The sequence below is a fragment of the Helicoverpa zea genome, chromosome 9 (genome assembly GCF_022581195.2).
Source record: "Helicoverpa zea isolate HzStark_Cry1AcR chromosome 9, ilHelZeax1.1, whole genome shotgun sequence".
In the NCBI taxonomy this organism is placed as follows: Eukaryota; Metazoa; Arthropoda; class Insecta; order Lepidoptera; family Noctuidae; genus Helicoverpa; species Helicoverpa zea.
In genome coordinates this window covers 10,719,725-10,744,921 of record NC_061460.1, presented here as the reverse complement: position 1 = coordinate 10,744,921, position 25,197 = coordinate 10,719,725, and the positions used below count along the sequence as shown (strand labels likewise).

General features: G+C 36.6%; 1 protein-coding gene across 1 annotated transcript in view; it reads right to left on the bottom strand.

Annotated features, from left to right (window-relative positions):
- LOC124633009 (thrombospondin type-1 domain-containing protein 7A-like) overlaps positions 1-25,197 on the bottom strand; it is a 100,372-nt gene that overhangs the window by 60,042 nt on the left and 15,133 nt on the right. The window contains exon 2 of the mRNA XM_047168088.1: positions 9,174-9,275. Within this exon, the coding sequence (XP_047024044.1) occupies positions 9,174-9,270 (97 nt within the window). The 5' untranslated portion in view covers positions 9,271-9,275. The remainder of the gene's footprint in view (positions 1-9,173; positions 9,276-25,197) is intronic.

Sequence of the window (25,197 nt, the reverse complement as noted above, 5' to 3'; positions counted from 1 at the left end):
CCCGGGCAACCCAATACCCCTTGGTTAGACTGGTGTCAGACTTACTGGCTTCTGACTACCTGTAACGACTGCCAAGAATGTTCAATGACACCCGGAACCTACATTTTAACTCATCATCGCTGTCGACCGGGAAAACTGTCGTTAAAACTGCGATTATTTAAACGTTTAATAACTGTCAAGAAGTACATCTACAGAATAAAGTACCCCACCCCTAATTCTCCATATATTTCCCTCAATTTTTCTGCAGATCATCCCATCATACTATTTAGTAAGTAAGCCATCAAACCGAACACTAATAAGTGTAATGTTATAGTGTACTGGTCAGATCGTCGTTGTAATGCCCAGTTCCCGGGTTGCATCGGCAAAACGTGTTAATATTGATTTAACGAAGTTAAGCCTAAATCTGCGGGCGCGTGCATGACGTATGGGAGTTGTGAACATGGAGTAGTGAGGTAATGGAGTGGTCATGTCAGTTTGTAGATGAGTTTTGTCGAACGTGCGCAAATTCAAAATCAGCGCTCATCATAATGTACTAAACATGTTTTTTTAAATCTATTTTACAAAAGTATAAGTATCCTATACCATGACAAACAATATCGTTCTGAACATTGAAAAGTGCATAGTTAAGACCTCGAAGGGTATGTCAAAATATCTAAATACCAAAAAATATCCCATGTATGATGTAGGAAATGGGCAAATGTAGTTTGATAACAAATAAGCGAAAACATTGTCTTTCACTAACGAAAATTCAAAAACAAAATATTTGGGTATCTACGCATATCTTTAACGATATTTTCCTGTTTAAAACGCCAAGTTATTGATCCATGTGTTTGCTAATCTTTGTAACGGGCCAACTACACACGTAAGCTTGTTTGCAATGCTCGGGATCTGTTTACTGGACTGTTTACACAGCGGCAGACATGTTTGTTTATATACGAACGTACAAGGAAAATCTTATATGTATTGCTACATAAGTTACATAATTCATATTTACGTAAATTCGTGGTAAAAACTATCAGAAACAAGCATAAAGTTTAAAGCTATTGTCAATTTGAAATATTGCATTGTAACATTTTATTATGATCTTCAAAATATGGCTGCATAAAATATTTTATTACAAAATAATCATAAATCTTGTAATATAAACCCAGCGAGAGATTTTATTTTATTTTGCTCGTAACATAACATGACGTTTGAGGCAAAGGAGCGAAAGCATTCCGCCTCTATGGCCCGGATCAAGGGAAGATTGAATTTACATGCAGACTCTTTGTATATTACTCCCATAGACAATATGCTATGTAATGTAGCTTGTATCGATCTAATTTATTGGTGTTTTGGTTTTGATTCGACAAATCTATTTGATTTCGTGTATTTTTCATCCATGAGCGAATTTTTCTTATGTTTATATATGTCGGCGTCAGGATCCGACATCGTTAAATAAAACAAAGGGGTTCTCACACAATCACTTGGTTTATTCCAATTAACACAGTATTAGTCACTACAATTATTTATCACTAATTTGTGGGAGGTGTGCACTCGGCAACGGTCGGCGAACGAATGACCCGTGAACGAATGAGTCGTGCGCGCGCGCCGTTTTATATAAGGTCCACCGTTGACAGATCGACGGTTGACACATCGACGGTGGCGCCGTCACGGCCATGCTGACATACGCTCGTCCTCGAGCGTCTTCTGAAAACAAGACAGCAAACTGCTCGATCATCCTGACATACTCAGTCACATCAAATCAAGTCAAATCAGTCAGTCAAATCTTTAAGTTGCGAGGTCAATCACAACAGACTTAAATGTGCTGCTCCGGCAAGCCCTTTTTTACAACCAGAGACTGTTAAACCATTCTCATCGGTATTACAACCGGAGACCGTTAAACCATTCTCATCGGTATTACAACCGGAGACCGTTAAACCATTTTTTTTTTTTACCTTTTTCTCTCATCTTTTTCTCTTTTTTTTTTTTAGCTTACTTTTTTTGTGACTTTTTTTTCATTTTTTTTCTTTTCTTTTTTTTTATAAAATCTCACATAGTCTACACAAAATAGTTGGTTAGTCACCAGAACCTACGACCCATTAAGGCCAGTTCTTAACATGATTCGGTTTGTCATAAGTAAGAACATTGACCCAGAGAGCCATTTCCTAAAATCGGTCACACCAGTCACGTGTCAGGGCAGTCCCCAAGATTTGTCACACTTGTCACATGTCATGGAATATCGGCCCTGCGAGCCAGTTCAGTTAAGTTAGTTACGTTAGTTCCACCTATCATCACTTTCTGAAGTCATGTCAGTCGAACATCATGATCATTTCTGAAGTCGTGTCATATAAGTACAGGTCAAAGAACATTAATTGAAATTCGTCACTGTCACCGTCATTATCAGATGACACCTTATACCTTCCATGATCGTGAGCCGCCGTCTCGGCCTCCTCAGTCCTTAGTTGGAATACAAGCTACTTCAAGTAAGCCTACACGGGCTCCAGGTATGTTACCACAGCACTTTTCGAGTGGTCTTACTAGTACTCGAATTCAATATAAGATGGTCTCAAATGAACCTTAGCGATTTCCTATAAAGTTTCACGACACTAGTTGCACGGGACCATACAGTTGTTCCCATGGAGAACATTCGGCAAGAAACCCCATAGAAGATACCTATCATATTCTACGTCTATTACAATGAAAGTAAAAGCCCTAGAAATTCCTATGCAATTGAGTTTCGGTTTCTTCCGCTCAAATAAGACGAACAAAATCATCTTCAAGAGGAATCTCACTGTTGTCACTAAAAGATTAAAACGGTCTGTTTTGTCGAAGCTATTTTCCTCCTAAATCATTCCGTTTGCTGTATCTCGAATTTCTATCTACGACTAAGCAGAGTCGACTAAGAAGCTCGCTAGATCTGAAGACATCGTTCTCGTAGAAATAAAATATAAGCTCGATTGGTATACGGTATATTCACGGAGGAGAAAAGACTAGTCTTTTCTCCTTCGTGGGTATATTGCACTGAACCTGGTACTATTTGCTACTCAATCAACATCAACAACAACGATCTGAAGAGTATGATGATGACTGACGGGTATATGATGATTATAATGAACTTCTACGAGCCCGTCGCGCAACGTTCGAATCATTCTCTACAATCGCAAATAGGCACTAAAACTAAAACACTCGCCCTATCTGACTGTTGGCTAAAAATTCTACTATTGTTATAAGAGTAGTAGAATTTTTACAGGATTTCTCGAATACTCCGACTGGTATACGATTATCTGATTGGAAAGACTAGCCGGAAGACAACAGCTACTGTTTAAGGCCTAAGTACGGATTCAAATAAGGGATTCCTAGTTGAAAGGTTGTATTCGATCCCTGAAGTCAGACTACCAAAAGGCCCAACTCTATGATCAAGATCTATGAATTCGTAAAGAGAGGTCAGCTATTAATATAGCCGTTTCTAGGTAATTACAATACAAAAGACTCAACAACCAAACCGCCTACTACAACCACACAGCCAATTCTACTAGTCTGCTATTGTGCGAGTCGAACTTTCAGACCGAAGTCAGACCTAGCACTACAACGATTTGGGATATCTCCGCCCAGTCCGGGACAGTCAACGTCGCCGCGCACAACCGGCAAACACTGAGTCACGTTGACTATAGGGATAATTTCTCGACTTATCAACAGCTAGAACGGCAGCTAACGTCCATTGCAAAACTCTCTCGGTATCGTTATCCTCACATTCAATAAGCAACTAACTATATCTAGTAGACATTAAAGTCAAACCAACTATGTCAGCCTCCCTTACAATGAACTCTCTCTGTTCGCGATTACATACTACCAGATTAACCAAACAGATCGACCGATCGTGGCGCAGAGCCAGACACCCCGTCAACTCAGCCACAAACCCGACAATTTCTGCTCCCCCGGCAAACTTCATCTCAGACGGCATCCGTGAAGTCAGAAAAGGAAAGTGCTTAGGCAACTGACCAAACTTTGAAAACATTTGGGTCAGCAGTGGCCCCCCCAGCCGTCAAGTCCCAAATGTGTGGCGCAACAATAGCCATCCGCGCCGATGAGGCAATATTCTGGGAACAGCAACAGTCCTTCTCCGGCAAATCTAACCTAAACAAGAGGCAAGTCCTTCACGCCGACACGCTCAGAATAAGACAGGCACCACCCACCAGACCTACACTCCAGAAATCACAGCCATAAGTGCGCACCAACACTAGCCAGAACGACTCAACGGCACTACACCCCTGACACATTTCTCCTACGCATCACGAGCTGCACTACCACCAGTTACGGATTTCAAGAACAGCAATCACCTTTCAAACGAAGAAACCGGTCACATCAGCTGCCAAGCAAGAAATAAAAGAAAGATCCAACAGTTAGTCCGACTTTCAAATTGTAAATTACAACTACGATTGTCACTCACACGAACGCCTTCCACTCGACAGGCTTTACATGACCTTTGTGTCCCTTAGCCGACTTATCAGCCCATCCTGGTTTTCTAGGAACCACAGTAACGCGACACTAACTGTACTCACACAGATTTACACGAGTCTCTTCCTGATCACCACGCTGCTATCGCACAGGCCAACGGGTCTTTTCCAAGTCACCCCGATACCCATCATAGGTACAGCATAACACAATAAAATCACTAAGTAGGCGTAAGAAGTAACAACACCTTGCCAACAAATCTATAGTCTGACGTATAATTGAATTATTCTATGTAACTGAAAGACATTAATCAGAACCCGTGGAACTACTTCTCAGCGTCGGTGATTCCACTAGTTAACTACCACTGACAATAATTGTGTGCCAGCTGATTGTTGACCACGGCGATCGTATAATTAGCCCTTATTACGAGATCAGCCAGCCGCACACATATCACAGTGCGCAGGCATCTGCGCAGACACAGACGTACCCAATTCCTTCAATCTCATAGCGACAGCCCAACACAACCAGAGAGAAACCACAAGGAGGACCGACATCAATGCGCTCTCCAATGAAGGGTGCGTCAATCAGCATCTTCCAGGCTCCGGGCTGCCTTTTGAAAATTTCCAAAACCAACAAAGCGAACTCGTCCCGACCCGAGATCCCGAGCACAACAGTCGCACTACGCGACAACCAAACCAACGACACAGTTCATATCTACCAATACCACTAGTCAACGAGGCAGTTCCACGTTTAATAACCTCGTGTAAAAAATAACCTCAACATAAAACTATGGATTGAACAATGGATTGGTCTCACCGGGTTTTCCACTCAACGTGCGTAACGATCGCACATCGCTATGGCGCGCAGTACAGCAAAGCTTTCGCGGACGTGAAGCCACGGAGATGCACAAGCACCAACACTCCGACCTCACAAAGACACGTTGGGCTAATGGCAGGCAGCGTCGTAATTTTCTCGCCATATTGCACAATGATCACCGTCATTGTTGAAACATGAAGAAAAAAAATGACAAATTCGGTTAATTTTCTAGCATACCTTCAATAACTAGCTTGACATGTAACAATGGAAACCGATACCATTACCATAACCGTGGTTACCATACTTGTACCTTCGCTGAAATTCTTAATAAATCTTCTACTACAAACTCCATTTTAAATTATCGACTTCCATTTTTTTTTCTTTTTAGTGGGTAGGCAATTTATCTTCACGTGGCGAGTTCTCCCGAAATCAGTCTGGTCATTCACCAACCAACCAACATCATGTTGCAGTACGAGATTCACCACCCAGGATTCTTGCTTGTGCTTGCCTGGCTTGATTCAATGCGATAGCAGTGTTGCATCAGGCGTATCAACTTTTGCCACTAGAATCTTCACATTTTGAACACGTGGGCGATGCAGGGCAATCCTTAACAGATGTGGGCATTCGGATTGTATCCCACTTCTGATGTCGGCGTCAGGATCCGACATCGTTAAATAAAACAAAGGGGTTCTCACACAATCACTTGGTTTATTCCAATTAACACAGTATTATATAGTCACTACAATTATTTATCACTATAGTTCGGCCATTCAGAGAATGCGTTCCTGACACGTCGCGATTGAACTGACGACGTAATAACATTCATTGATTATTGATATAATAATGTTGTTTTAATGCTCCTCAATTGTTAAAACGGTAAACAACCAGCAAAATATTTTTATCGTAACTGCAACGCCATTGCAAAGTTACGTCGTCAGTTCAATCGCGACGTGTCAGGAACGCATTCTCTGAATGGCCGAACTATAATTTGTGGGAGGTGTGCACTCGGCAACGGTCGGCGAACGAATGACCCGAGTCGTGCGCGCGCGCCGTTTTATATAAGGTCCACCGTTGACAGATCGACGGTTGACACATCGACGGTGGCGCCGTCATATACATTATTTAGGTTTCTTAATTTTGAAAATACTTTGTTTTGGATTGAAAAGATTACGGTATCTGGTATGTATTTAATGGTGAGGTAATTTAACTATAAAATATAAACTTCACCTTGCATTTCTGTAACTCATTCCTTCAGTAGTTTCATTGTTGTTAGCACTACTTTACAATATCCACAATTCAGACGATAAGAATAAATATAAGTGGAAACAGCATTGGATAAGCAAAGTGCTGTGAAGGAAAAACAAAAAAAAGGGTTCGTGTAATAAATGGCATATATTAGCATACCGTGGCCCGCAATCGTTTATACTAATACATTTGTATTTCTTTGCTAACTACATAGAGCATTAATATTCCTAGTTTTATAGTTGACGTGGCAAAGCATTTTATTATGGTAAATGTGGTTTATTATGGGTGCACAGAATGACCCAAGTTGGCGCAGTCCGATAGTTGTAATGTGATTGTAGTATAAACTAGACATTTAGGAAAATAAATATATTTCTTGATATTACTTGTGATATTTTTGGTTTAAATTGAATAGATTTTATTGTTATATGGAAACATATCTGACCATATACAGATAAAGAACATATATCTAATGAAAGCAGACCATCACGGATAGATACAAAAAGATCTTGGGTGTTAGATAGGCATTTATTGAGAGACGCTATAGGCCACTCTTTATCTGGATACACGAAGCAGGTTTCACAAGACGCGGGTGACACCACTGGCAGAAGCCAGTCCTTTATACGAATGTAGTAACACGAGCACCCATTCTGTTATTTCAAGTTGTGTATATTGTTTCAAGCTCTTACGCTCGTCTAAGTAAATAAATACTTTGCAAGAACAATAAAGGGACAGTCTGGCGGTATCTCCAACATTACGATATGTGCAGCTGTCGTTAAATAAGACTGTCGTAACATTGTACGAGTATGTTGCTTTTATTATCCACAGAAAGTTTCTATGTATCATATTCTTATTATTTGAAGTGAATAAGTTCGTACTCGTAAAAGATTTACCTTTCGGTACCTACCTATTACTAAAATATTTTCAATAATAACCATAAGTCTTTCAATTGTTATTGTTTTGTTTTGGTTTCTTAGTTTTGTTTAAAAGAATATTTGAACTCTGAGCCATTCTGTTGTCTTGGAATTTCATTGAAAAACAAAAGCTAGTCCAAGAATTAATAGGCAAAATGAAAGAAGCTGCCCCGAAAAGAGCTAGGCTCTTAAATTAAAGAAGATGAAGAAAAATGTTTGGGACTGAACAGTAGCCAGTTCTACGTTATAGAAACAAGAAAGCCCAACTAAAAACTTATACTTTAATAGAAAAACTTGAAAAATAACAAGTTGCTCTTAAAAACTTGGGGCTGTAATCCAGCACTTTCCCAACATAGTTCAAACTTAAATCCTTTCACAACAAAATTAATCTAAATCTTAAAGAATGTTTACCTTGAATTACTCAAGAAAAGAACTCAGTATAAAGTATAGCGAAGTCACGGAGAGCAAAATAACTAGCGGAGGTGGCGTAACGGAAAATCGTCAAAAAAAGTAGCACGCCAAAATGAGAGTGAGCGGGGGACGAGGAACGTCACTGTCTTCGCCTTTATACACCTTCTTTGGACCCGACCATTTTTTGTCATACCTACCAAAAATCATAGACAGATGTCTTAAAGAACACGAACGCCACTCGTAACTGATCGTTTTGGTCACGCCCATCGCACGAATTTGACCTACAAGAAAGCACCTGACCTACCAGCATTCTGGCATCTCCGCTCATTACTTACTCCGTGAACATTTTTCACAGAGAATATTAAACAGTTGGTTGATTAAAAATAGTTTTATCGCGTCGGTCCGGTAGGCGCGACGGCGTCCGGCTCGGGTCGGCACGCGAAACTGAAAGTTATGAATTTTAAAATGTTACGCCGCGAATTATGTGGCCCTGAGTTTGATGTGTGAGAGGAATAGATTTTAGTTTTAAAATAATGTGGTGTAATGGATTTTATGTTACATTTTTTTAAATGTTTCTGTTGCATAATAAAAAATTGTGTTGAATTATGTTAATTCTGGTAAAAAATAAAAGATTGAGTTTAAATCGGTATAAAAAACCTTTTGTTTTGCTGAATATTTCAAATTCATCATAAGCACTTATATTGTTTTGCTGAATATAAAACGTACTGTATTTTTTGTATAAAATATGAATTGTGTGTCACCTTTTCCCCTCATAATCCTCTTAAATCACCTCATAAATTTATCACAAAGCACATATAGCTTTGTCAAATTATTTATTAACACACAGATTAAATATGTTAATCTTATTATACAATATTTTTTTTAATATGGCAATTTCTTTGTCAGCTTAACAGTTATGAGACTGTATAATATCAAGAGTAATGGCTACGGAGAATTATGTGCTACGCCGTGCTACGACCGTAGCTACGGTGCTACGCTGCTACGAGCTGTAATTAAGCTGGGTTTTATTGAGGAAGTAATCCAAAGATAGTATTTTCTTGTTCCTTTTCTCATTTGGAGTAAGTTATGGATGTGTTTTTTTTGTCTCTTAAATAGCAGCTTCCTTTAATTAACTAAGTCCGGACGTGAAAGTAAATGATGAAAATAAGTGAAATTAATTAATACATGTATGATACCTATAGTGCCACACCAATGTATTTTCTATATATTATTTTGCAAAAGATATTGACTAGGATAAAAATTTTCATACGTATTTATAACCTAAGTAATTCATTTTAGAAATAAGCCTGAAAAGAATGTATCGAAATAATTGTACACGATGTATACTGTACTTACCAGCCACAGGTTCGAGTAGCCCCTCAGGGTCGGAGGCCTCATCAGCGGCGGCGCTCGCGAGCACAGCCGCCAGCATCAACCACCACGCGCGAAGCATTGTACCTGAACCAAGAGAATAAGGTTAGAATTATGAGAGAACTACATAGCTGTCCCTCCCATGTCCCGATCGAACTACTTCTCGTGCTTGTATTAAATGTAGCCTTTATATTATTCTTGATTATTTTAATAGAGAGCTGAGATAAGCTAAGAACAACCCTGGGTCCTCTTTCGATGAGAGTGGCGGAGGATAGAAAACAGTGGAAGGAGTTGGAGGAGGCCTATGTCGAAAGGCACACCGAGCGAAGAGACATGCTGTGAATGTTATGAGTGTTGCATGAATAGTTTTAAGTAGAAAGTATTGTATCTAAATTCGGAATAAAGGGCTTATTATTATTATTTTAATAGATTCACAAAGAACTGATTTCCATAAAAATCCACTCATACATATACATACTAACGCATATACCTACTACACAGACACCGTAAACATTTCTTAAAAACCCATAGTTATTCCGGCAGGTTCGCGTTATCATTCAGAAGTTGCAACACTCATATTATTTACCCTAGAAACAAAGTAAGAAAAATAGTACTTAGACAAATGGTCCGATAAAACCATACACATAAAACAATAATGTCTATAGATACGAACACTTATGTATACGAGAATTTGTACCGAAAGCTTCAGCAAACGTATGGTGTTTGGGTTAGAGATTATACAAGTTTTGTTCTGCTCTGTAAACGGGGATTTGTAGAAAATTAAACTGCCGTCAGCGGGACTCTAACGTACGAGAGTTCTTATTTTGTCGTTTAAATTTTTTCAGTATTTTACTTACGTCCTTTTGGATACGCGTTTTGAAATAATAATTGTCTGTGTTTGCTTCCTGTGATATATTTTATTATTGTGTGTTTGAAATTACCTAACCTTGGGTCTGTGCAAATGCTTATGCACTACAATATGTCTTGCGCAACTGGCTGATCGGCTATGATGCCATTATTAACCAATGGGTTAAAAATAAAACTGCTCTAAAATAATTTTTTGATCATTTTCATCTACTTATGATGAAAAAATGTGTGATACGATGATGTTATAGGTAAATTGCGAATGACACCATTTGCAAAAGGTGTCTGTAAATATATTGGAAATAGACAAACCGTAAAATTGCGTATTAGCCTTCATCAAGAGATTTCATTTTACGCCCAAAAGTTACACTTAGGTACATATTACAGTCGAATTTACACCATACGGTGGTACATTGAATTTAACATACATTCGGGAGCGACTTCCAAATAACTTAATCAAACGTTCTTAAGCTAACTTCAACTTAACCGGGGGAGTAAAGTTGGTGCAGTGACAACCGCGGACGACATTTTGGCTCCCATTAGGGTTGACCTCCCCGTAAATTTTACACAACCTAATTAAACAAGACAACTTAAGTTAAACAAAGGGAAAGGATCATAAAGGGGAGTACGGATTTATACCTGTTTTTCCACAAAATATCTATGTTTTTATATTGGAGAAACACACAGTTGAAATATCTTCAAAAAAACTACAAATCCTTTAAAAACGATCAGTATTTACGAATGAAAACCTCAGAATTTGAAACCACGTCTGCTATTTTGATTACTTTTGCCACCACTGAAACTAAACGCAACTGCACCGTAACGTCTGTTTGATTTGAACAGTTGCACGGACTTTTATTTCGCACAACTGAGCTGCGTAAAACGAAAAACAAGATAAACTTTAATAGAATAGCCTGCAGATGTCGCTGTTTACATGAAAATAAGCGGGGCAGATGTCATGTGTAACAATTCCTGAGTCAGTCGACAAAAGTTGAATGTAACTCTTTTAACGGTAGCCTACTTTCAAACAACGTCTCTCATTGTGTCACGGGTAGTGGGGTGAGGGGGGCACTCAAAGGGAGGTCACCTTTTATGTCCCAAGATGAGGCACATTCATCCCCCCACGGTTTCGCAGAAATGTTTAGATGTAAATACGTAATCGGTGGATTCCTGGAAGATGTAATGTATCTACAGTGACTTTTAGAGTGTAGCTAGAAATATCCCTTATAAATTCTAAGTAAACCTTGTTTGGGAAAATTGAATTCCTCAAAGGTTTTCTCGGGTTTTATGCTCATATTTAGTTCAATAGCCATTCTATCGCTGCAGTAGTGTTAGTGGCATAGTTAAGGACGTTAATTAGGCCATCGTTGGAGAAATGGAGTGCCTAGCTGGCATTCTAACTGGGTAGATGGTTGTTCATTACCGACTGCGTGCGACCGCAACACGAAACTAAATCGAATTCTGTTGCAAATAGGAAGTTGCGGCGTTCTGCTGTTCTCAATACGGTTGTATTGGAAATTGATTGTTTTGAATGTTGAAGCAATAATACAATATCAACTGTATTTTACTGAGAGGTAATCAGAGAAGTAGTACATTTTTCCATTTATGTTAAAGCCTCCCGATAGTTAATAGATAAGTCATTGTCATCGAATGATACAAAAAGGCACTGAACAGTGAATTACTGCATGTAAATTTTCCAAAAGACACTTAATCAGAACTTAACCCTGAATCTTTATACGTGCTGAATATGTAACCACTAAACCGCTGATGCTGTATAAATAAATGTAGCAGCTAATTCCATTTCCACGCTAATTTTATGAAAAATGGTTCCGCTAAAAATGCAAGATGAGAAGTATTTTTTAATTTATCACGTCTAAAAAACAGCGGCGCGGCAGATGTCCACGGCAGCGGCCGACTCGCTGACTCAGCAAAATTTTCAATTCAAGAGTTTTTCAGCGTTCATTAACTCGCTCTGATGAATTCATCTTGTACAAGCGAACTGAACTCGTTTTTTTTGTTACAAAAGTAACTGAACTGCCAGACGATTCGAAATAAGTAAGCCTAGAAATTGTTGCTTTCATTAATTCTTGTATTTTCTGTTTGCGACTTTAATTGACAAGAAAACTTGTTCAGTAAGGCAGTGTTTATACGAAACTGCCTACGTTGGAGCTATTTTCGTCGCTTTGAAAACTCAAAGTTGGGACATTAACGTTGGTTTCATTTATGGGGCGGTTGCTAAGTGAAGTCTTTTCTCCAGCAGAGCGTATCATTAAACTTGCAAATGCTCCCCAGTGAAGGACCTCATGAAAGGACCTAACGGAGATAGGTGTTTGAAGCGAAAAGGACGGAGGTAGGAGAGGTCTTTTTCTCTCATTTTAGTCTGCCTGTATGTTGGGAGGTACTGACGCCAACGTCAAGCTAGACCAATCTGTAATTTTTGCTAATCAACATTGAACCTTATACTTAAGAGATAAAGTTACAAATCTATTAAAGATGGTAAGTGAGCTACTCATTAATCGTTTTATTCCGTTGAAAAGTAAATACCGGTAAAGGTGCTGAGGTTAAAGGTAATCTCTGCGTTTATTTATCTTTAGATACGATGCAGAAGCACGAACAGATGTTACACGAACTGAATTTAATTTTCTTTTGCTTTCATAAAACATAATTTTAATAATCTACGTGGTTTTCAAATGAAATGCTTATATTTTGTCCAAGTATGTTTCTTTACTCTTGATGTGAGAATTATGACAGGTAATTGGTGACTTCTTACGTCTACTGAACCGATCAAAATATCGCTACCAAATAAAAACTACAACGAGCTATTTTTCATACAATTTTATTCTAAAATACACACATATAGTTCCCCTCTATTCGTCGCTCCAATTATTTCCAATACTCCTTAAAGAACAATCGAAGGAAAGTTTCCCTCTTTGCACGGAAACTTCTAAGCTATTTTAAAATAAAGAAAACCGCAAGTTTGCTAAAAAATTCCCACTTTTTATTCCCAGTTTCACGTCCCTTGGCAGTGCAACGCGAGTTTACAAAGGGTAGCAAGTCAGTGAGTGTTCAAAGGGTTAAGCAATTCAGTTCGGCTTTGATGTGGTTGGAACACCATGCGCTGTGTATGCCATGATCAGCAGACTGGTAATTGCAAATAGGAGTGTGTTTGTGTGCTGCATACTTGACACCACATGTATGTGTTTGATGAAACGTGGAATTGAACTTTAGGATTGCGATATGTATACATATATCTACAAAGAAATTAAAATCCATAGTTACGTAACGTTTGTTACTACAAAGTCTTTATTATCAAGCTGCGGCAGAAGAATAATATTTCATCATTGGACGCAGAGCTTCTAGGTCAGATGATTGTGACATTGCTTGTCCATGCGGATGTTTACTGCCGCAAGCACTTTCTTTTGTCGCTGAATAGGCTAATTCTTCATCTGTCACACGACAAATAACGAAAGTATAGGATACTTTCTGTAGTAAATTGTTGTATTATCAACAGCAATTCGAAACAACTATAAATGTGTTATTACCAAAACTTAATCTTAAAATATACATTAGTAAACATAGCAAAACTAACTTATTAAACCTAAGCGCAACAGACTAAGTAAATACACGTTCAAGCAATAACATGCAGCTTTCAAGCCTTGTAAGTCTAGATCAGTAGAAGCTATGTCTAAGTCTAGATTATAATAATCCCAACAAACTAATACCACAGAGAATGTTTGTTCTAATTTCACGGCTCTATGGTTAAGCCAATCTTTGTACAATTTCCAGATGTGTGCTCTGGAAAAATTGAAAAAAATACGTAAACTTATTGTCTGGGGTTATTTTATTTTCTTGTATATCCAATTGTTTTTAGTTATTAGTTTTTAGAATAAGAGTAATATAATTTCTTAACGCCTATTTCTTTCGCCATAAAAACGTGTTTTTATTTTTAGTCATAGACCTCATTACAAAGTATCCAGCTATTATTAAATAATGGCAAAGGAGAGAAACGCATACTCAAACAAACATGTTATTGTAACAAAGTGGTGCATTAAGGCGAACTACGATTGTCTCCCGAAGCTTTTACTCCCAGTATTAAAACCTCCTTGTTATTCAACATTGTTCTATCCAAATAAATAGTAAGTGTTGCTTTAAATATCGTATTCAGAAGATTATTAATTAATTCATCCCCGTATACTAACTTATGAATAGCTGAAGAGAATCTATATTTCAAGGAATAAGTGGGCACCATAAAAAGAGGAATAAAATATAAACAAAAACTATCCTCCAACTGAACCCGTAAATAAACTATTCACACAAAACTCTCCTTCATTTATTATTATTACTATGAAAGTTTTATTATTCAGGGTGCAAATTGTACATGATGCGGCCGGGCCGGCAATTATTAACTGTTTGACAAGGGTAAGACGGGCCCACACTCTGCAGGTCCAGCCTAATGTAGGCGGTTGATATATAGCCAGCCAAGCCATCGTAATGACTTTCCACTTTATTTTTTACTTTGATATATCGATGTGTATGTAAACGGGCTAATATTTACATATTGTGATTGGGTTTTATTGGACTAATTATACTAAATGCAAGCTGATGATAATAGTATTCATTTGTAAAGGGTTACGTGACCCAAATTGGCTAAATCAATTTGGGTTACGTTTTATAAATACAGACGAGGTAAGACGATAACAACAACGGAAAAATAATTAAAACAAGTAACAATGAAAATATATTTATGACTATACTCTAGGTACATATTACGAATATACTGTTTTTGCATAATATCTACAATACAATCAAATCTTTTTTCTTTTTATCGCGTACGAACTGCGGGTTTTATTCACCTAACAAGCCTTAGTGTCAGAGTTTGCTTCTTCTAAATATCTTATTTAGAAGGGATCCATTTATAACATTTTCTTTTTTATAGTCATCACATACGTATTATTAATTTAACGTGTCTGACAAAATTACTACTGTTTTAAGAAACGGCATGATGCAATAAATATAATAGTACCTAAATAGATTCCACATGAGTTGCTCTAATGTCGACGAACGTCTAAGTGCATCTCTATTCAGCGAATGTCGGCCAAGTGTGTCTGCCAATTTTTACTACGCTCTCGACCTATTTGGCTGTGACTCTGAATTACCCTCTAAGTCCTTATGTGCTTTATTTAATGAGATTAATTGTAACATAAAAAGAAAAGTAATAATGTTAAATATACATAGTTTATTGAATACTGAATAGTATTTTTATTTTCTACTAGCTTCTGCCAGCGGTTTCACCCGCATCCCGTGGGAACTACTTCCCGTACCGGGATAAAAAGTAGCCTATAGCGTTCCTCGATAAATGGGCTATCTAACATTGAAAGAAAATTTCAAATCGGACCAGTAGTTCCTGAGATTAGCGCGTTCAAACAAACAAACAAACTCTTCAGCTTTATAATATTAGTATAGATTTACTATGGTTAGTATTTCTTACACACAAATACAAAACAAAGAAAACATTTCACAACTTCAGAATAAATCCTTTGTTTACAACCGACCAACTACAAACGTACCAGCCAGCATTAAAGTAGCTAGGAAGGGGAGGGGGGGATGTTCAAAGAAGTTATTCCGATCTCCCAGTTTCAAAGGTAGTCCGATAATTTGGCACGATATCAAATCGCGGAACAAGTTTAATTAAACAAGCATTACGGAGTTTGCAGATATAACTTCTATGTTTTGAACTGACCGCTGGATAAACACGAAGGTATACAGATAGTGATTAATATTATTAATGGACCGTCAGAAGCAAGTCTGATTAATGATCAGAGATATGCTTCATTGTCAAGTGTTTAATTGGGTTTTAATACTTTTAAATACGGTTAATGGATGGACTGTAAAACTAGTATTTATAAACTGTCTTTGTAGGATGAGAAATAGAGTTCCCAACTCCAAAAAATTATAACAAAATATTGTTGGCAATGCTATTGATTCAGTTATATAAAAGTTTACTACCCTACTGAAAGTTGAAACGACAAAATTGTACGCAGACAAAAACGGTTTACAGTTTAAATGTTCATATTTATGACAATGGACGCCCAGATACCCAGTTCGAAACTTTTACACGAGTATTCAGTGAGAATGTTCACATAATTATGCACATTTAGCTGAAAGGCAACTGTTGCAGGTGCTCCTAAAATTTTGTTATTTGATAGCCTCGTTGCAGCGGTGTTATAAAATGTTAAACATATCTTAAAATTCGGATGTTAAATATTTGCTGCATTTTCAGAGTAAAAGGCAAAGGATTTTACACAATATTTGTACAAATACCGGTAATCACAAGTTGCCAAGGCCCTAAACAGACATATTTAAAATCTTAATTAGCAATCAAAGAACAGTAACTTAACACCTAGCCTTGCGAATACCGAGCGTTCTCATTTAATTGAATCGTTAAAAACTCTGGGTAGCAGTGATCGTGTGCGACAGACCTTTTGTCTCCCTAACGTTAGCTTTTAATTAAAAGCTCTCGTCTCCCGCGGTATAATTAATGAAACTTCAGATTATGTATAAAGGACAGTTGCGTTATAACAACTTATTGTTTGTTTGGGTCCGTTTGCGGTTTTAATTGTTGAATAGGTTTTGGAATTACTATTATTGGAAGGCGATGTTTGAAAATGTGAATATTTTGGGAATACCGTTGCCATAGAGACTACGGCCGGAAAGAATTAGAGTCATCATCCTCCGAGCCTTTTTCCCAACTATGTTGGGGTCGGCTTCCAGTCTAACCGGATTCAGCTGAGTACCAGTGCTTTACAAGAAGCGACTGCCTATCTGACCTCCTCAACCCAGTTACCCGGGCAACCCGATACCCTTTGGTTAGACTGGTGTCAGACTTACTGGCTTCCGACTACCCGTAACGACTGCCAAGGATGTTCAATGACAACCGGGACCTACAGTTTAACGTGCCATCCGAAACACAGTCATTGGTGTCTAAGATATACTTAGAAAGTACATACAAACTTAGAAAAGTTGCATTGGTACCTGCCTGACCTGGGATCGAACCTGCGCCCTCATACTTGAGGTTGGCTCTTTACCCACTAGGCCACCACGACGCTACTCTAATTCTTTCTCCGGAAAGAATTAGAGTAGCTGTTAATAATTTTGGAACAGATATCCTAAAGCAATAGAGTATCACAAAAAGTCTGAAAATATTAATTTTACTTCCTGCTTATCGCGATAATAAACGCTTAAACGTAGACAAAGTTTCATAAAAGCTTCAAAAAGAATAATGACAGAACGTGCAGCTATTACAAAATTTCCTTTGTTACATCGTCGACCATTTTTCTTAAACAATTTCCCCTATTGGACGTAAAGATAGGAATTTTCTCGTGTTTAATTAAAAAGACGGTGATTAAGATCTGAAGACCAACAAAGACAAAAGATAGAATGATGGATAAACGGTCGGAGGGCAAGCGAGCGAATCCAACAGGACGGAATTATGTTTCTGTGAGGTTCCCTGTCTAAGACGTTTTGATAAATACTTACTTGCCTGTTTTTGAATTGTAAATATAAACCATAGCCGTCTTACCACCAGGGTTTAAAGTTTTTGTAGTAAGGCCCTAGAGGTTTATATTAGGTTTGTATTATATTGTGTGAAGAATTCTTTATTGATCCTCTAATATTTTGATTTGTATTTCTGCAGGATTACAATCTATACTAATTTAAAGAACAACCATGTTTTTGTTAATTATAAGGCTTCGAAACTATTGAACATTTGATTGATCATATTGATTATTTCACTGTTGTAAAGATACACTCTTCCCGAGTAACATACATAGGTTAACATTTACACATTTTATGTCGGTACGGGCATGTATTTCAGCATTTCCGAGATAAAACACCATGTACATATATGAGTTCAAACAAAGGACAGTAACAGTCACTCAGGCACAAAATAGGGCTCCTGGACGAACATTAGGACCTAGATCCGTCGTCAAGGGTCCTATGGAATTTATGAAGGACACTTTTATTAGAGCGATCTTTTTTTTTTAGTTCAATACTGCCAACATAACAAAATAAACTTTATGAGCTAGCAAATTACTAGATATTAGATACAAACGTATGAATAGACAAGGAAAATTCTTTCAGAAATGTACGTATTTAATTATGTTTTATTAAAACGTTCAATTAATATTAATATCGTACGCTGTAAGTCATAAAATATTAATTACTTATTATCAACTGATTCTAGCTTCGCACACCTGCAATTTATTACTTGAGAATTCCATAAACACAACGTCATGAAAATCTTTTAATTAAAAGACCAGTTTAAGTGAAAATCTATTATTTCTACTTTTTCTATTGAAATAAAAACTACTTAGTAGGTATTTAACGTAGTAGGTATTTCAAATCATCATCTACCTAGCCTTTTCCCAGCTATGTTGGGGTCAGCTGCTTTAAGTGATACCTGATGCAGCTGAGTACCTAACAGTGTTTTACAAGCAGCGACTGCCTATCTGACATCCTCAACCCAGTTTAACCAGGTTTTTAAAATAAAAATATCCAATACAAAATCCGTTTACAATCTCAAATCAAAAACTTCAAAAAGCAACATTACAACTAACTCTGCCTCATATTTATGAAAAGAAAATCAGTTTCATACTTGCACAAGATAGTTCGCGAATCGAATCAAGAATACATGAGTTTGTAAAGCAGGTGAATCCGAGATAGTTTGCTATCTAAATATACCTGTAAAGTTACTGAAGTCTGTAAGTTGTCGACTCGAACCAAGTTTCAGTACCTCTTAGTTTTCAGTTGAGTAATTATCTGATGTTATATTACTAGTTAAGCGTGAGTTGGTTCTAAGGTTCAGTTAATTTGGAATTAGAATTAGTTTTGCGAGTTTGAGAAACACCGGTCGAGTTGGATTGCATGAGTTTACGTTTTCGGTTTGAGAGTTGGGTGGCAATTTGGGTGCTGTGGTTTTTATTGTAGTTTAAGTATCTTTGGTTTTTTTATTCCTTAGCTAACATTATTTAAAATAATTATATTAATTACTTTTTATACTTCATTCAGCTTCATTGCTTATGATTATTTAGGATCGGAATTGTTAAATACATTGATTAACAGAATCTTTATAAAATATGTGTTATTGTCTTGTTATTTGCTCATATTCATGTGAGTAGTTTACTCCAATCAATGTGAAATTTTCTTTGAAAGAACTTCATCAGAATTTGTCCAAAATTTACCTCGGTAGTCAAGTTCTGCAATGAACTTGCTCCTCAGGTTCTTTGAGTAGATTTAGCTACAAAGTCTTATAAAGTCTCACCTCGTCTCAACTATGTTAATTTGATAGCGAAAGCGTAACATCAACTTAGTGTCCTGGCTCGCTCGCTTGTTAAGATACTAACTTAATCTAGAGGGGAAAAATATTACATCTTCTTGTAAAGTACCTTATTTCCTGAGTTAGTGTTGAGAAGATTGTATTCATATCAACAATATACAGGTAAAAATGTTGGAATATAATTAATACTAGATATAGTGCCTAGGTTATTTAATTAATTTTATTTAAAACAATATCTTGAGCTATTTTTAAAGTAAAAATTATAGCTCTTTGATTACCGCTTTAAGTATGTATTTGTTCAAGATCATCAATTTGCATTCTTCAATCTGCATTAAATTGTAGCTTTTTGCAACAATAAGCATTTCAGTGTTGTGAGTTTATTTTTTTGCTGCTATTTTTGTCTGAAAGTAGCTTAAATTACATGAACAGTTCTACTCAACTAATTCTTCCTGATAAAAATAATAAACAATAGCTATATTTTTCCACTTAGACATGTGATTGCCATTTTCCATTTGTGGTGGCATTGCAGCCAACGTTTTGTGCTAAGTTCCAAGCTAAGCTAGCTAAGTTCCAAGGTTTTGGCACACTCAAGCTAGCGCCAGCCAAATAGCTCCGTCGCAGATATTTTTATAATAATACCACGCTTGGTGTCTCTAAACTTATAAAGGTCAACGAAATATTAAATTAATAAAAGTAGATTTTGGCTGGGAATGAAATAGATTTTGTGATTTAAGGTCAAATTGTTTTGAATCTATTCATGAAATACTACTTCTCCCGTAGGGGTGAGGGATCGTTCGAAAGAGATACCGCAGTCGAGGTATATAAAGGGAAAAAGAAGAAACTGAGATAGGTTTTTGTCAGGAATAGTCCGATTCTCACTACACTTATGGATGGAGGTGTCATTAGATGATTTCCCATGAAAAGGATACTATTGCTGAAATTATTTTATTTCATTCATATAATATACAAATTACGTACGTTGATAAGTATAAGTACCTACGTTAATGTGAGTTAAAATACACAGGTATTGTTTAACCCGCATTGCGTGTAACATATCTATATCGAAATTCGTTTTACTAATATAATATCTACGCATCAATAATGGCAGTTAATGTGAACCTTCAATATCTATTATTATGGAAGGAATTGATACCGTTGGTTCAGTCGGCTATGTTTCCGCTCTGACCACGGAGTAAATAACCTACAGAGAGCTCACGATAAAATAATGATGACATCTGCAAGTCAAACTTTTACAATAATTAAATATTCTAGTAAAATCTTACGTTAAATCTCCATTACTTATTGTATTTTTTTTAAGTATCATACATACATACATATTACATATGTATAGGTTTATATAACGTATGAGAAGGTATGGTATGTCAGTATCTATGTCGCACACTGTTATACCCCGATCGAATCTCTCAAACAGCTAATCGACTTAGCAAAGTGTTAAATCGATTTATTGAGACTTGAGTCGAGACAGGACACTTTACTTGACAACTTTAGTTACTGCATGTCTCAAATGTTAAACTGCTAAATTAATTTAACACATTTTGTACTTATGTACTAAATTGTACTAGTATGTATATTACCATTTGGCTCTCTGTGCGCGTATATACTCTTTTGCATCGGCGGTGTCACTCAACACAACATTTTAATATTCGTCAATCGATACGTCACGTTTGAGGGTCGTGACGTTTGGGGGGTGTAATGTATACGTATTTTCCTTTTCCTTCTGCGGAAGGTGAGGGTGTGCATAAATTAAATATAAGACGATTGAGTTACGCGAAATATAAAGTGGAGCTGTTTGGCAAGAAAAATATTATATGTTTACTCTAAAGTTAGTTTACTCGAAGGAAAGCTTAAATCAATCGCAGGTCAATCATTGTGTAGCGCTTTACTATAAACATAAAAAAAAATAGAATATAAATTAATAAAACATTTTTTTATTTATTATTTTACTGAAATGTTGTAATGCTGATTCTCAGCTCCTGAATTAACCCATTAAAGACGGATAATGATGCACCAAAAATATCTAGCTATAATATCAAAGTCCATATTTCAAATTTTAGTCCGAACGCAACTCTTCCTCTACCATGCACTTCAAAACTCGTAAATCCACCTGAAGATCATAAGAGGCTTCTGTTGAAGCATTTCCGAGCTCAAAACTGGGACATTTTCGAGCCATAGAGCCCCATTGGAGCCGGTAACGTTAGGAGAGTACTTCAGCATCGTACACCGAAGCAAAATTCCGTATAATGAACGGCGCAGTCGATGACTCTCGATCGCGCATGTTGGCCCAACAATGACGCGGGGATGCCATATTGGAAATTATGGTGAATTTGAAAATGGAACAGTTTTGGTTTATTTTATAATGAAAAATGATCATCTGCGGTTGTTGTTACTTATTTAAAAAATCAAAATCAAAATCAAAATCAAAATCAAATTGTTTTTATTTCAAATAGGCCTTTGCAGGCTCTTATGAAACGTCAAATTAGTTGCACGGTTCCAAAAAGTTGGTCTCATGGAGAAGAGCCGGCAAGAAACTCCATAGACACTCTTTTAAAAAGTAATATTGTCACAAACATTCTATTACATAACAATAGTAAGCTGATAAAATTATACAATGCAACTGAAAGGTAAACAGTAAATCTATACAATCCAAAGAGAAAAGAAAAAGACGTTTAATTGCCAGGGAAGCCACACATGGAGAGATGAGTTATCGCCATATAATATCTTTATCGTCAACGAAGTCTTGAATTTTATAATAAGCTTTTTTAATGAGGGTGGATTTTACAGTGTTCTTAAATTTTATATCCGTGAGATCGGTTACACACTTAGGCAGCTTGTTGTAAAAACGGACACAGTTCCCTAAAAACGATTTATTCGATTTCGTTAATCTGAATCTCGGAACTACTAGTTTGTGCTTGTTTCTTGTATTAATCGAATGTATATCACTTTTAACAATAAATTGATTTAAGTTTTTGCGTACGAACATTATATTTTCAAGAATGTAAAGAGAAGGAAGTGTAAGTATTTCAATTTCTTTAAATAATTCTCTCAATGACTCGCGAGGGCCGAGGCCATAAATTGCACGAACTGCCCTTTTCTGGAGTACAAATATTGAATTTACGTCCGCCGCTGCCCCCCACAATAAAATACCGTAGGACATAATACTATGGAAGTAAGCAAAATACACGAGCCTAGCAGTAGCAACGTCAGTAATCTGTCTTATTTTTCTGACTGCATAAGCTGCGGAACTCAGCCTTTTTGACATTGCTGAGATGTGAGCACCCCATTGCAATTTAGAGTCTATGGTGATGCCCAGGAAGACGGTTTGCTTAATAACATCTAACTTATTATCGTCCAGAACGATATTGAGCCCTACTGGTGTTACATTAGGTAAAGAGAATTTAATACATTTCGTTTTAGAAGAATTAAGAAGCAAGTTATTCGCGGCAAACCACTTGCTCAGAATAACCAAGCTATCGTTTACGTTTATGGGACTAGATTCCTTTCTGTTAATTTTGAAGACAAGGGAAGTGTCATCAGCAAATAAAATAATGTCAGAGATCTCAGACATCATATACGGGAGATCATTTATATAAGCTAAGAATAAAAAAGGACCTAAAATTGAGCCCTGCGGCACGCCCATTTTTACTAATGACCCAGATGAAGTTGAGCCACTTATGTCCACTACTTGCTGTCTATTTGATAGATAGGAAAGGACGAGCGCGAGAGCTTTACCACGAATTCCGTAGTGGTTCAGCTTACAAATGAGAGTGTCGTGGTCAACGCAATCGAACGCCTTAGAAAGGTCGCAGAAGATGCCCACAGCATCCCGCGAATCTTCCCAGGCGTTTAAGATTTGGGTGATCAATCTTGCACTTGCGTCAGTGGTGGACCTACCCTTTGTGAAGCCGTACTGGCGGTCATGAAATATGGTGTTTAAATTAAAGTGTCTTAACATCTGATCTAACATGATCCTTTCGAAGATTTTACTAAAGGCTGGAAGGATTGAAATAGGTCTGTAGTTGGAAGGGTTTTTCTTACAGCCTGATTTAAAGATAGGAATAATTTTGCTGAGTTTCATCAAGTCAGGGAAGATACCGTTGTCAATGCAAAGGTTAAAAATTTCACTAAGTATTGGGGCAACACTCTCAATAATGGAATTAATGACTGTGACAGAAAAGCCCCATAAGTCCTCAGTCTTTTTTAGATTTAAAGACTTGAATGCTCTTTTAATCGTGTAATCAGAAACACATTGAAATTTAAAACTAGGTACATTTCTACTGAAGTTTTGTCGAAGTAACGACTCAGCTAATATCGAAGATGAATTAAGGGACTTGGTAACCTCTACGGGAATGTTTGAAAAAAAGGTGTCAAAAGCATTGGCAACCTCTACCTTATCTGAGATAACAGCATTATCAATAACTAACCGCGGGTCAGCATCCCGCATTTTGGTTTGGCCAGTTTCAACGTTTATAATATTCCAGACCGTTTTTATTTTATTGTCTGATTTGGCTATTTTATTACTAATTGATTTCGATTTAGCAAGAATACATACCTTTTTAAATATCTTCGAGTAGTTTCTTACATAATCGTGAAAAGATGGATCAGAAGTCAATGACCTTTCGTGGTACAAGTTATATAAGACATCCCTACTTATCCTAATCCCTTTAGTAGACCATTCACTGAATTTAAATTTGTGAGTGATTTCAATAGTTTTTTTCGGACATGACTTATTAAGTTCCAGACAGAGTGTATTAAATAAATGTTTAAATAGTTTATTTGGCTTTTTACAGTCTATGTTAATACAATTTAATTTATCCGAAGTATTATCTTTAAATTTTTGCAAAGTTTTTTTGTTCAATGGTCTAAAGGTAATTTTCTTATTTAATGAATTTATTTTATTCGCTTTAAAACTAACAAGCTGACCTTTGTGGTCCGACCGTACACCAGATATTAAGGAAGAATGTTCAATATTACTGTTATTAGTAAATATATTATCAATACAGGTACTGGAAGTAGCCGTAATTCTAGTAGGATCATTAAACAAATAATTTAGATTAAATGAATTAAATAACGCTAAAAGGTTACATTTATCAGATGATTCAGACAAAAGATCTATGTTAAAATCACCACAAATATAGACTAATTTATTACTTTTAAAAACTTTTGAGAGAATATCTTCCATATGAATGAGGAATAAAGAAAAATTTGATGCTGGTGGTCTATATACGCATAATATTATATGGCTTTCTATCTCTGCACATGCTACCTCGCAGACGCGATCAACAGAGCCAGAGCTAATGTCTAATCTGTTTTTAAATTTTAAATTACTTTTAGATAAGATTATTGTACCTCCACCCTCAGCTGAAACTCTGTTAAACACACTGGCAACCACAAAATTATTTACATTAAATGACATTTTATCAGGCTTTAACCATGTCTCGCAAAGACATATTATATCAATAGAATATTTATCAATTAATAATTCAATATCTAAAATTTTGCCAGAAAAGCGGTTTATATTCTGATGAAAGAGAATAAGGTTACTACAATGCTTTTCTATTGTCTCAGGAGCTAGTTTAAATATTCAATCACCGTATTGTTAGGTAAACTAGACAATACTGATTCGTCGCTTATCCTAGGTTTTGTCATATTGTTATCTATGACACTGTTAATATTATATGCTAACAAAGAAGCAATCACATCTTTATATTTATTAGGAAAATACATACATTCCCTTGTTAAATAAAAATCACTAACAAACTTGTTAGTGTCAAAAAACAATAATTTGTCGCT